Source organism: Rhynchophorus ferrugineus, unplaced genomic scaffold (genome assembly GCF_030347505.1).
Source record: "Rhynchophorus ferrugineus isolate W39M unplaced genomic scaffold, kcgeb_rfMv2 rfM6, whole genome shotgun sequence".
Taxonomy (NCBI): Eukaryota; Metazoa; Arthropoda; class Insecta; order Coleoptera; family Curculionidae; genus Rhynchophorus; species Rhynchophorus ferrugineus.
Window position 1 is genome coordinate 3,794,479 of NW_027472585.1, and position 13,059 is coordinate 3,807,537.

Sequence of the window (13,059 nt, forward strand, 5' to 3'; positions counted from 1 at the left end):
TGTTATTAAAAATTTGGGTTAAAGGACATACTAATATCAAATATATTGCATGTTTGAAACTAAATATTTCTAACATATTGGTAAAAGTCCAATTTACAAACAAGTACTTCTAAACCCAAATTTTTTATTGTGAAAATGAATAAAAATTTTAACCAATTAACGAAAAAATTGTTATTTTAGAAGATTTTTATCATCAAGACCCACAATATACAGAAACTGTTGTTGAGGAGTTCGATCCAGTCACTGGAACCAAGTAAGCAATATTAAGAATTGGTTATGATTTATTCTCAGATAATTTATACTAACTGCTCATAATTTATTTCTTTTCAGAATTACTAAAACGGTTCGAACTTTAATCAATCATTCCATAGTCTCTCCAAATGAATCAGGATTTCACCAAACAATGCAAGATGTTCTGGACCAATTTATGTCGGAAGAACGGAACCCCCGTTAAAACCCAGTGAACTCAATTTTTTTTTATGATATGTTTCAAATGATAATGTTACAAATACTTTTTATTTTTTACTTTGATCATTTGTTTTTACGTACATTTAGACAAATTGGCAGTATTCTTTGCAGGTGATTTATGTTCTGTTTGTTGTTAAATGGTTTAAAGTATTTTTTTTTGTGAATTTATCAAACTTAACAAACATAAGGTAGTAACGTAGTGATATTAACTCGGTTCCAAATAATATATATATGTATATATATATATATATATATATATATATATATATATATATATATATATATATATATATACTTATTATTTGGAATTAAAAATTCTATATAAAGCCAATATAGAAAGAAGTTCAAAAATATAATGATAATTTGAGCCAATTCACTTTTAAAATATTTCTAAAATTATATATAATAATTTAGCTAAATTAGCATGAATAAGCCAATTTAAAACTTTAATATATAGCGTTCATATAGTGCCTAAATTTTTACTTGAAATTTACCGACTTTCAAGTAAAAATTTGTGTTGTATTTTTAAAAAATACCAATTTATCCTTTTTGCAATAAAATATATATGCGACATATTTGTATATATAATTCAATAAACAATACTTTATTCTTAAGTTATTAAACTATTTTTGCAAAAAGGTTTAGGTGCTGAGAGGTTTTTCTTTGTCGTTTAAAAATATTGTGAAGTTTTATTATAAGATTTTAATATATTTATTACAATATATATATTATGCTTTCAAAAAAATGAAATAAAGTCATTAATTCTGTAGAAATGGTTGCTTAATATGTATTTGATAATTTGTTTGAAAAATAAAATATGTGGTGTACAGTGTACATTAATTATGACCCTAAGTTATATTTGAAAATTAATTTTGAATATTACCACAAACAATACACATATATTTAATATACATTATTCTACCAAAAAAAAAACAAGATCGAATATTTTTGTAACAAATTTATTGGAAAATTTTTGATGTTCAGACAAATATACTTTTATAACAGTTAACATACATTTATTAACTATATTTATAAGTTATTTACACCGCCAACAATATTAACTCTCCTTTGCTTATATTTCTTAGAAATATCTTCTTCAATTTGTTTCTGTAGTTCTTTTGTTTTTTCAATAGCAATTTTGATAACTGGTTGAGTTTTTCTAATCTCATTAGCACATTCTTTTATCTTTTTCTCAAGGACACCTTTACTCGTTTTCATTCTCTCCACCACAGATAATTTCTGTTTTAAACTTGCTGCTAAAATATCTACATATTTTGGGGAATGTTTAATGTTGAATAAATGTTGAACCCTTTTATTAGTTAACTCAAATAAAGCCACATTAACATAATCACTTAGTTTGGTTATTGTCTCCACAGTTTGCATCTGTAAAATTGTTGGAGCATCTTGCATCTGAGATAATGCTAACAAATCGGATTCATTTGACATTTCAAATAATCTCATTTTTAGGAAAGCTTCAAGTTCCATGAGGTCATTGATTATTAGTTCCCTATATTTAGGATTATCTAACAATGTAAATGCCTCTTCTCCTCTTGCAATACCTCCATCTTCTCCAGATTTTTCAACGATAATTCCTGATTCCTCCAAATTTATCTCAATTTCATTTGTTAAATCTTCATAATTAACAATTTCAAAAGACTCCTCATTTGAAGAACCTACAATAAGTTTTAATTATATTTTAACTCATTCAATTTAACGTTGTAACTTTAAAAAATAAAATTCACCTCTAGAAGATCCCCAATCTATGTTCTGCTCAATAACTTCAGGATTTTCTATAACTATTTCATCACCAAAATCTATTTCACCAGTGTTGTCTCCAAAATCAATATTGTCACCAAAGTCTATTTCATTATTCTGTGTATTATTTTCCATTTCTTCATTCAAAACAGAACTTTGAGTTTCTTCAATTTTTAATGGCCTCTCCCCATAAATAAATTCATAAGTAGTTGTATTACCATTTTGAATCAAAAAGCTCAATGTAGACAAAATATTCGGATCAGTTTTTTGTTTGGTTAAAAATGTCATAAAAGTTGTATATAACTCAATAGCTGGTTTTACAATTTTAATTTTAATGGCTTGTTCCTCATACAAATTAGACAACTCTTGTAACAACTCCAATAATTCTAATTTTATGTTATTACCTTTAATTCCTAAAAAAATTTCAGTTATAAAAAAAATTAAAATGTTTTAATACTATCACAAAATGAATTTAATTTCATAACAAAACCTCAATTTACTTCAGTTATCAATTTTATACAGTTAAGGCATCACTAACCTAATTGCTCACAAGAAGATGTAAATTCCTTTAGGGATGCATTTTGAATTTTTGTATAATCTTTAATTTTCTTGTCACTTTCGGCTTGAGTTTGTTCCAACTTTTGAATCTGTTTCTTCAAACTAGGGATTTCATATGATACATTTCTGATAATAATTTGAGCTGCCTATAAATAAAGTACTTATGGATAGAACTAGTTATGGAAATAATAAAATATATACTTCAGCAAGGTAAATATTTTCCTTTTCATATGCACCAATTATATCTTGCCAATCTTTCATTCTTTGTGATCCATATCTTCCAAATATATTTTTGCTATCCTTCTCTGTTTCCTTTAGAATGTTCACGATCTTAAGACAATGAAAATAATTGATATGTTGACCACTAAGTAATTTTATAATTCCTTCATGAGCTGGCATGTCCTGAATAGCATTGTTAATTTTTTCACGAATTTTCAAAACACTGTTCTGCCAGTCTTTAGGAACATGTCTTCGTGATATAAGCCAATCTAAAAGTTTAGTGGTATTTATATCAATTGGGATATGTTGTTCATCCATTATTTAAAAATATTGAACAAATATAGGTCCAAATATTCCTAACATATGTGAACTTTGTTTTGGAACAAATGACATTTAAAGACGTCAGTCAACAATGACATATGTCGTTTTTCACTAATTCGTATTTCGTTCTTTGTCTATTTTCGTTACCTCAAATGTAAAAGAAGATAACAGATAGATACGTATAATGTCTACTCCTACACATAAAATGATTATTATGGAAAATAAATAGCCTCCGAAAAGTTTATACACGACTAGCCTGTCATATTGTGAAATGTCAGCATGCTGATAGTAACTGTTAGGATAAGGTTTTTCTAATTATAATTCAGTTTATTGCTTTATTTCAAGTAGAGCGTTTTCTTACGATCTTTGTGGTAAAGTGCAAAGCCAAGAATGGAATTTAATTAAAATGTATACACGTCAACAAAGAAAACGTTTACAGTAGTTATTGTAATGTTGTTTATAGTGCATTTTCGAAACTAAAATTAATAAAGAAAATGTTAAAACTTATATGTGAAATTGTGCGTATTTTTATTGTGTTTTAGAATATGCCGCTGTTATATTAATGTTGAACTTTTTGTTCTAAAAATATAGTGTCCAGATTCAGTCCAGAGTGTACTGTGTTAATCGCGTAAACAATATTTTTTCGATATCATATACAGTGTATTAAGTGAGTGTGTGGAACAAAATCAGCGAATCAACATGACAACAATTACAATGGAAGAGTATGACTTAATGAAAGACTCTAAGTACCGAATGTATGTTGCTGCCATCGATAGAGCCTTGAAAAATTTTGAGTATACATCAGAATGGGCTGATCTAATATCAGCTTTAGGAAAATTGAATAGGGTAAGTCTAATATAAATTAATTTACAATAAATATTTAGTTGTAGGTTAATAGTTCTTTAAAATTTCTGTTGTTGCATTTTATAATTTATTTACAGGTTTTATCCAATTATACAAAATTTCCTGTTATACCTAGAAGAATTAAAATTAGTAAAAGACTGGCACAATGTATGCACCCAGCACTTCCTTCTGGTGTACATTTAAAAGCTCTTGAAACATATGATATTATATTTAGATGTATGGGAACAAATAGACTGGCCTGTGAATTGTTCATTTATAGTTCAGGTAAGATACATTTTAATTATATATTTCAGAGATTATATGGAAATAATAGAAAATGTCAAAAATGGACAAACTAGGAATTGATTTTGATTTAATATGTAGTGAAGGCCAAACTCATTCTATTACGCTTTTAGTCAGGGTCATTCTTTCAAAAAAAATTTTGTTTTAAATTTAAACAAATATATGAATAGTTGGAAAATAAACTAAATATATGAATTAAATATTATAATATTGAAATAATCTGTTTTACTAATTTGATCTAATGGAAGTAAATTAGCTAAATTAGTATCAAGGTAAGTGTTCAATATGTTGATTATTTGAAACTTCAATACATATATAAACCGGGTTATGTAATAAATTTAAAAAAGGAACAAAAACTGATCCAGGAATAGCCATAGGTAGCCATTTTAGAAATTTTTCCTATGCCATTAAAATATTTTCCAACTGTTGATTCAGCAACTTACACCTTTGACAATGACATTTTTAACTGAAACTCAGGACAGTTATTGCTTTCTTATCCCAGCGAATATAATGAACAACAGTAGGTTTTTTTACATCAAACAAGAAATGCCAATTTAATTTTTTAATTTCTGAAAAAAATTTGTTTTTTTATATTACAAAAAAATAAAGTTTTTCATTGAGGTTAAATCATCCTTTCCCATTTTCATGGAAATGTGCCTTATAAAAATCCTATGCTAATTAATCTATTTTTCAATTAAATTAATTAGCATTGTTTTTTAACCACAAAAAAATCTCAGAGTTAATTTTACCCATTTATAATACAGTAATTATAAATATTAATTAAATCAGCTATTTTTAGTTATTAATATGTATTTTAATTAATTATTTTTTGTAATCGAATGCCTTTCATTAATTTATTTCCATGCGTTATTTTAAGATTAACACAGAATCAATCTAAATAAGAAAGTATATAAAATAAATAATTTTTTAATGCTTCCAATATGTTTATTAAGATTTTTTGATTACAATATCATTGTAATTTTGCCTGGTTATATATATCCAGATATGAATGCAATAAAATATATTAGGATGTTATTTTTCTTGTTTATGCGTAGAGTAGAATAACCTATTTGTTTACCAAAAAAAGTATGTTGAGAAGTATTTCCCCATAAGACGGTACCCGTGATATCTATATATTCTGACTCAGCTAGTAGTTTGAAAAAAGAAAACTTATTGAATCATGGTATAATCGGAATTTATTCGCTCTAAATATTATTCATCCTATTGGTACTCTGTGTTTTTCGGATACGAATACTATTTTCAATAATTAAGATTATTACTATAGCAAAATATTGTTTTAATTAATTCACTCATTTATTAATTATCAATTATTTTAAACCCTCAATCTACATTGGTGTTTATTATACTGTTGACTGTAGAACGTCAATATTAAGCAAGCATATCTCAGTTTGGTTAAAACAAGAACAATTTTTTAATACCATCGCTGGATGTCAATATTTTTGATTAATGACGTATTGTCATGAAAACAATGTTTTGTTATTGCTAATTTTACCTTAACCAGAGTTAAAAGTTATAAATCCATCTGGTGTTTCGAAATTTTTCAAGGTACATCTGATTCTTTTACTTTCAAATCACATTTGATGTATGTTTGTGCTGCTGTATTCTTGGAGTTATTGGTATTTCTGACGAATATTTGTTTGAATGTTTTTTCAATTGACCGTGAAAATTATTAATTATAATATATTTCATTTGTTTAAGTGCTTTGAAAACGTGACAATGACAGCTCAAACGACGGTTTTTCTATATCAACCCCTGTGTTATTTTGTCCTGTTTTTCTGTAAGTTTGTTTACTGCCTTTTATGATTTATCCTAAGTGATATCTTCAAATCTCTTTCATGGATTGCAGTTGATTGCCTACAGCTCTCTTCTCAATATTTTCTAAATATTCTTAGGCTCTAGAATAATGCATTGTTTGCAATTGAAAATTGAAAATAATTATAACAATTGTTTAAATCCTTTTTTTCTTTTTTTTTCAAGTAATATTTAATTCCTGTTGATTAGTAAATATTAATTTAGAGATGTTGTGGGAAGCACAAATCATAAGTAAATTCCTATATCATGAATTGTACAAGCAGTAACATTTTATAAAAGAACAACCATTAAAATTGGCACACAAAACAAAAATTGATGTCTAATATTAGGTGGATGAAAAAATAAACCACATTTTAGCATTTAAAAACAAATAAAAGATCAATCTCAGTTTCTGACCTCTTTTTCGGAAACTATTTATACGCCAAAAAGCTACACAACAATAAAAATAAACAATAATCGGAGAATAGTAATAATACTAATCATAATACTATTTTCAATATAAAAATTAAAAAATTACATTACAATGTTTGTTAAAGTCTTCAACTCTTTGATGTTTTCCGTAAAACGAATTTCTATAAGCTTCGGATGTGATACCACAAAATGGCAACATATCAAAGTTTCATTTGTTTTAATGTCAGTAACTATGCCAAATATAAACCTACCTTGGCCTTTTGCTAGCGACATTATAGGTATTGACCGACTGCAAGCGAATCTTTCTCGACGTTTTAGATTATTTAGGCATAAAGGAAAGAAGAAAAATGTGTTGAATTATATATATGTTGAAACATCACTTCAGTTGGAATTAGTGCGTTTTATTTTACACTTTCTAAATCTGCGGCGCGAATTTTTTTATGTAGGCATGTGCTTTAAAAACAAATGAAGTTATTGATGGTTGCAAAATCAAATATGGACGTCGCGCATTTCAAGCCTTTCATTCAATTATTTTTATTTTCTATAGAAGATTGACTTATTCACCCACAGCAAGTTAGCGAGTTGTTTTTGTTACAATTATATTTCAAAATGCGAGGAATGTTTTTCACAGAACAATTTGGCAAGCGTTATATAAAGTCTTTTTTTTAACCACACCCATACTATTTATTCCGGATTTAATTATCCAATAACACAATTCTTAATTATTAAATAATTTTTTTTATACATATACATTTCTAAACATAATACATTTAAAATCTCCTTTTACCAACTGTGGGTTTGTCTGGACTGGGCCTAAAGTTTAACGTGGGCTCCGAACCACGGTCCTCAGCATTAAGCCTACCGACATCATCCATAGAAATCATCTCAGAAGACATCCGGTCTTACCCAGCCTGGTTACTGGCGTGACTGGGATCATTTTCGTTGTCGGATTTTGCACTCTTGCCTAGAACAATCATACATTTTAAACAATCACAAACATAAATTTACGACCATGCCTCAGCAGGATTCGAACCCGCGACTATCGCAACAGTAGGAGGACCGTCCCATCGCCTTTACCACTGCGCCACCAAGCCGGCTATTATTAAGTTATTTAATAACGATGGTGTTTTATTAAAAATATTAAAGACTTCTTTCAGATTGATTTTTGAATTTTACCCTTTCGTATTTACCATGTGTTTAACATAAAATATATTTAAATTTAACGTTTTTTTTTTGCTGTCTTCAAATATAATTATAGTTGTTCGTTACATCAGATTACATATAGTCTTAAAATAACTCTAGGAAATTCTGGAATATATCTTAGAAAGTAAAATATGTTTGTTTTTGTTGTGGACACAAAATTATTTAAACATATTTATTTTAAATATATTACGGATACTAAAGTTTGTTATTGCTTTTTAATGTATAGACGATATCAATGCTTAAAAGTGCATATTCAAGGAATTATATTTTTGTTCTACCTTTTTGCCGCCGCTTAGCTAATAGTTTTGTACTAATATTTTGGTTTTAATTGAAAACATATTCGATCGGTTATCTAGCATATTTGATAATAAATTCTCCCTCAAATATCAATCTATATAATAATATATCTCGTAATTAATAGGCATAGTAAAAGCCGATATATAATATTGATTTTATTTATTTTTAGTTTGAATAGCAATTTTGCTTATAATATTTTGGCCTATTCGTGATACAAAAATATTTATAGTAGACCCAAAATCATTTCGAAAATAAGAAAGCTTTCGCGTAGGATTTTATTATCAGAAGTATATATTACAGTCACAGGGGAACTTTATATATAGTAAACGTATTAAATATACGTGGATCAACCTACAACGTTGTGAATAAAAAAATCTATTTAAGAATGCAAAAAAGGTTATTTGTTAAATGGTTTTTTATGTTTATGTTCATTTAGTTTTTAAACAGTATATAAAATAACGCATTGAATAACGAAATTATGATTAAAAAATTAATTATGAAATATATTCGATGCTGAACGCTATAAAATGAAAGAAAGAATGAGTAAAGAGAGATATATATTATTATATATGCAGTATTTTAAAAGTAAAATTGAGCGAAAAGTTACCCTTGAATGTTATACAGTAAGTTGTATATATATTATGTTCAGTAAGGGACAAAGAAATGAATTAATGCAATATGATACCGTATCATCTTATGCAGAGAAAACTTTTCTAAATTTAACTCAAAACAAACTTATCAGATTTTTGACAGCTTCTGTGTCAGTTCTGTTTTTTATTAAAAACTATTTCTAGCGATGTATTGATGGCTTCTCTTGGATTGATGAAGAAATTGATTAGCATCGTAAGATTTAACTTAAAATAAACGTTACTCTGATTCCTAATAATCATTATTTGATTTTCTATTCTCCCACTGTTTTATCTCTTCCTGTGTCATCCTGAATGTTAACATCTCATTACCTATTCTATCTATTCTTAAACTTTTGTCATATACTGTACTTAATTTATTATATATAGCAATAAAACAGTCAATGTACATCATAGATAATTCCTTTTAAGCTCGGACTGGATTTTTTCTTCTCATTTTATCCCATTAAAAAAAATAGGATGTTGTCTCATGTGACATATGTAACCGGCTCGGTCTATACTATTGGGCTATATACTGATCGGATTTGGCCCTGTTGCCAAATGTCTAGAAAATTCTTCAAAACATGAGTGACAAATCGTCGAAGGCACAAGAAAAATGTTTTGTAATTGTATATGTGAATAAGTAGTAAGTAAAGAAATAAAGTTTACTAGATAAGTTCTCAATGGAATTATTATTTTTACGTAAAAATTGATTTATATGTTACTTGTAAAAAATCACATTTTTACTTTTAATTTCCGCCAACTTCATTATATCGTATTCTTTTTAATTATTCTCCTATTTACGGATCCCATGACTGTCGTGGTTTTCCTGAAGGAATAAAGGAAATATTAATCATACAATCAAGACTAAAATTCGATTTCTTTCGAATGCTTATCTTGCCAATCTTTCTGTATGGTTGCGAGACTTGGACACCATTATAGTCTGTACACTTGAGGTCTTTCAGAAGCGACAGTTATTTTTACAATTTTACTTTTATTATTTATTTGTCTCCGAGGTCGCATTAGAAATTAAGTCGTTTAAAATCACTTTAAAGTCATAGTAAGGTCCAGATCAACAACATAGAAAGTAATTTGAAAAATAGACGATTGACATTGTTCGAGATCAAAACAGCTATGGCCTATCGCGAGTTTTGTGAAGAATGTTTGAAGGCCTGCGGCTCTAACAGAAAGGGTATTGGCTAAGAAGTAGGCACTCTCCCCAAGCGCTGGCTATAGATTGATGATAATGATGACTTTTTTAAGATATGACAAGAGTTCAAAGTTAGATGGAGTTAAATATGGGAAATATCTGTATGCTGAAACAATTAATACTTTAATTCACACGTTGTTTTTTCTTGTTCACTCCCTTATGTTTCATTTCCACTTGTAACATTTAACCTGAACAAACAAACGACAAGTAAGTGCGTTAAGAGAAACTCAAATGCTCAATAGTAGCTATAACGTAAATGAAATTTAATGAACATAATTTATGAACTTATTAAACAATTAAGTGTGTTATTCTTCATTTATTTTTCTACTTTTATCTACACGCCTTTTTCGCTTCATTGTGTATTTTAATTTGATAATGAAAAATGAAAAAAGTGTTAATGTGTGCTGAATAGGTGGTGGAATAGGTGAATGAGGTGGGGTAGGGTATCCCATTTAAGTGTTTCCTTTTAGAATTTTGATGTACCCAATAAAATAGCCAGTGCATTCCATGGATGACGTCGAATATATTGTTAGTTACAGTTTGCAAAAGTGTAAAATTCTTTTTAAATTTGTAACGGATTTTTTCTTCTCATCTTCATCATTCTAGTTGAAACGAACTGGACCATCTTGCCAAATGTCCGCAAAATTCTTTAAAATATTAGTGATAATAGAGGTTGCTCGCAAACGTTGTAAAACAAAATTCTAAGTTGATGCGGCAACATCGCTGGATTTTGTGGTATTAGCTATTCTACTATTTTACGGTTATTTTATTAGTTCACGAGTAGAATATTTTTGTCGGTCTTCAAGGAAGTATTAGGTCTTGTCTTTATCTGATATATTTGGAATGATAACAATTTTCCGATAATAACGGATCTTTATGAAGTTTATCAGTTTAACTAATTAACTTAGCGGAAAAGTTAAGTGTTATGTAAATAAACCTTTAGTGATTGATTATAGTAATTTTTTTCTTATTTGTAATACGAAAAATCCTTTTAATAGTTGCTTTCGCATGAAACAGGCGACAAATTAAAAATTATCATGCTATAAAGTGAGTTTTTAGTATTGTTTAAAAGATAGTATGATCATTCGTGTACTCAATTATCAGAAGCGTTGTATGGTAATTACAGTAACGTCATTTTATAAAATTTAAATTTTATATATGTTACTTTGGCTGTTTCTCAAACGGTTCAAGTTTCAGAGGTTCTAACTCCTGCTTTTGTATTGTAAATACAATCAGTTAAGTTTGGTTTCTTCAGTTTTGAATTAATATTTTCAATGTCTTAGTTAGAATCGTTTATTTATATTATTTTAAGTTAATTAGTGAAGATAAGCGGTATATTAGTAAATTTGAACAACAAAATAATACAAGTTTTTCAACTTTCAATCTAGTTACTAGTTTGTATTGTCATGAATAGTTTTTCAAAACAATATCGTTAGCTATCCTGCGTCGTCCAATTAAATACCGCATCTTGTTCAATAAGCAGAACAAAATTCAATTAATAAAAGGGAACCTGCCCACTGCGCCAATTATAAAATTCGAAGAGTCTAAAAATCGAAAAATTGAAGTTTCTATTAAATCTTTGTTTTACTTAGAATTATTTTATTTTACGAAGACTTAATTTTGTAAGTTTGCTTGGTTATAACAAACAGACCATAAATTCGAAAGCTGGTAGGGCATGATTGTGCTTGTTTCAAGCAATAGCGTTAAAATCTGGTGAAGAATTTGTGTCTTTATTTGAATTCAAATTGAAAAAATGACGTTTTGTTTAGGATATCCAAGAGTCTCATTTTCACGTGTGTTCATAAAAACGCAATAAACTGCGTTTGTAATTCTACAATAAGGATTTATAAGCATCATATCTTTACTTTAAAGACTATATGGAAGTGAGCAAGATATAATATATAGTCTGTCCAATAAAGCAGCAAATGTACCTCATAGATGTCGTCGAATATGTTGTCAATTGCAGTTTGTAATAATGTAAAATTCTATTATGTTAGCTAGAAAGAAATAGAATATGTAACCGAGTTGTTCTAAAAAATTTGATTTGTGTTGGTACTGGTCGACCTTGTTATGTGTTCACTAAATTCTTGAAAGCATTAGTGATAATAATTAGAGGTTATGAACCGGCAAACGTTGTCAAAATCAAAAGTCAAAATTGATACGGCAACATTAGGAACTTCTGACGGTCTATACTATGGCCCTTCCAACCAGTACTGTCCTTACTGCAAGTGGCAAGGAATATAAACTGTTTTAGTAGAATTTCGGTATATCGGCCAAAAGTATCAATATTTTTTCAGTATTTCTACTTTAGTCACTCGTCGGCCAGTAGACTTGCCATTTCACGATATTAAAACACACTTGAGGTTTAATTACGTTATAAAGATGAAACTGTTCTGGGCTATATTTAAAAAGCTGATATTTTCCTTATTTCCATTTAGACGTTAATAAACAATGTTCCATTAGGTGGATCTTAACAATCTTGTTAAAAACTATAAAGTTATTAATTTCTAAGAACAGTATCTTACTTTATCTTATTCTTATTTGCTTAATGTCACTTCGCTTGATGATAATATTTTAACGTTATCTAAGCGTTAAAAGTTGATCACCTCGATAACGGAAATTTTAAATAAAACCCGTTTTCTAATGATATTTATTAGATGTCGTCCATTGACCGTTTTCAACTTGTTTTAGCTATTTGGAGTTAATTTATTTTTTATATAATTTTTTGTCTTCTACAAAAGACGGATATATCGACAATATCTCTTTTTAATAGTACATGATTACTTTTAGGTTTTAGTAATCAGTTTAATAAAGCAATATATGCATTTGCTGGAACTCGCAGAGTGTACTTCAACAGCTTCAGAGTTTTTTTTTAAACATTTTAGGAGCAATTTCACTTTTCCTTTGGTGGCTGCCCAAATCTAAGATCCAATTATGCCAGACTAAGATCCAATATCCATCCAAAGGGATATTTTAAGTGACTTTGTCGATTACACTTAACAACCAGTAGTG

General features: G+C 28.1%; 3 protein-coding genes across 18 annotated transcripts in view; 2 read left to right on the forward strand and 1 right to left on the reverse strand.

Annotated features, from left to right (window-relative positions):
* LOC143198798 (uncharacterized) overlaps positions 1 to 1,295 on the forward strand; it is a 109,362-nt gene extending 108,067 nt beyond the window's left edge. For 11 of the 16 annotated variants that reach the window (XR_013006296.1, XR_013006300.1, XR_013006301.1 and 8 more), the window contains 2 exons: positions 181 to 253; positions 331 to 1,295. Coding sequence is in view for 8 of the 16 variants with exons in the window: in XM_076408285.1 (XP_076264400.1) it covers positions 181 to 253; positions 331 to 454 (197 nt within the window). In the remaining 8 variants the exon portion in view is untranslated. The remainder of the gene's footprint in view (positions 1 to 180; positions 254 to 330) is intronic. The other 5 variants (XR_013006295.1, XR_013006297.1, XR_013006298.1 and 2 more) reach the window with 2 other exon arrangements.
* A 116-nt stretch (positions 1,296 to 1,411) lies between these two features.
* On the reverse strand, positions 1,412 to 3,395 carry LOC143198807 (CDK5 regulatory subunit-associated protein 3). The gene is made up of 4 exons (XM_076408311.1): positions 2,983 to 3,395; positions 2,762 to 2,927; positions 2,211 to 2,636; positions 1,412 to 2,141 (listed from the first exon to the last, which is right to left on the reverse strand). Exons 1-4 carry the CDS (start codon positions 3,316 to 3,318, stop codon positions 1,498 to 1,500), a joined length of 1,572 nt encoding a protein of 523 aa, XP_076264426.1. The 5' UTR covers positions 3,319 to 3,395; the 3' UTR covers positions 1,412 to 1,497.
* A 96-nt stretch (positions 3,396 to 3,491) lies between these two features.
* The window catches only part of LOC143198800 (protein DOP1 homolog), a 37,336-nt gene continuing 27,768 nt past the window's right edge, over positions 3,492 to 13,059 (forward strand). Inside the window, exons 1-2 of the mRNA XM_076408293.1 lie at positions 3,492 to 4,167; positions 4,263 to 4,449. Coding sequence (XP_076264408.1) covers positions 4,021 to 4,167; positions 4,263 to 4,449 — 334 coding nt within the window. The 5' untranslated portion in view covers positions 3,492 to 4,020. The remainder of the gene's footprint in view (positions 4,168 to 4,262; positions 4,450 to 13,059) is intronic.

Bases quoted from the DNA above. Each gene is read 5' to 3' on its own strand.
- LOC143198807 (XM_076408311.1), bottom strand. From the start codon at position 3,318: ATGGATGAACAACATATCCCAATTGATATAAATACCACTAAACTTTTA. The intron at 2,928-2,982 runs GTATATATTTTA...CTTTATTTATAG, and splicing joins AAAATATTTACCTTGCTGAA to GCAGCTCAAATTATTATCAG. The intron at 2,142-2,210 runs GTGAATTTTATT...AACTTATTGTAG, and splicing joins AGATTGGGGATCTTCTAGAG to GTTCTTCAAATGAGGAGTCT.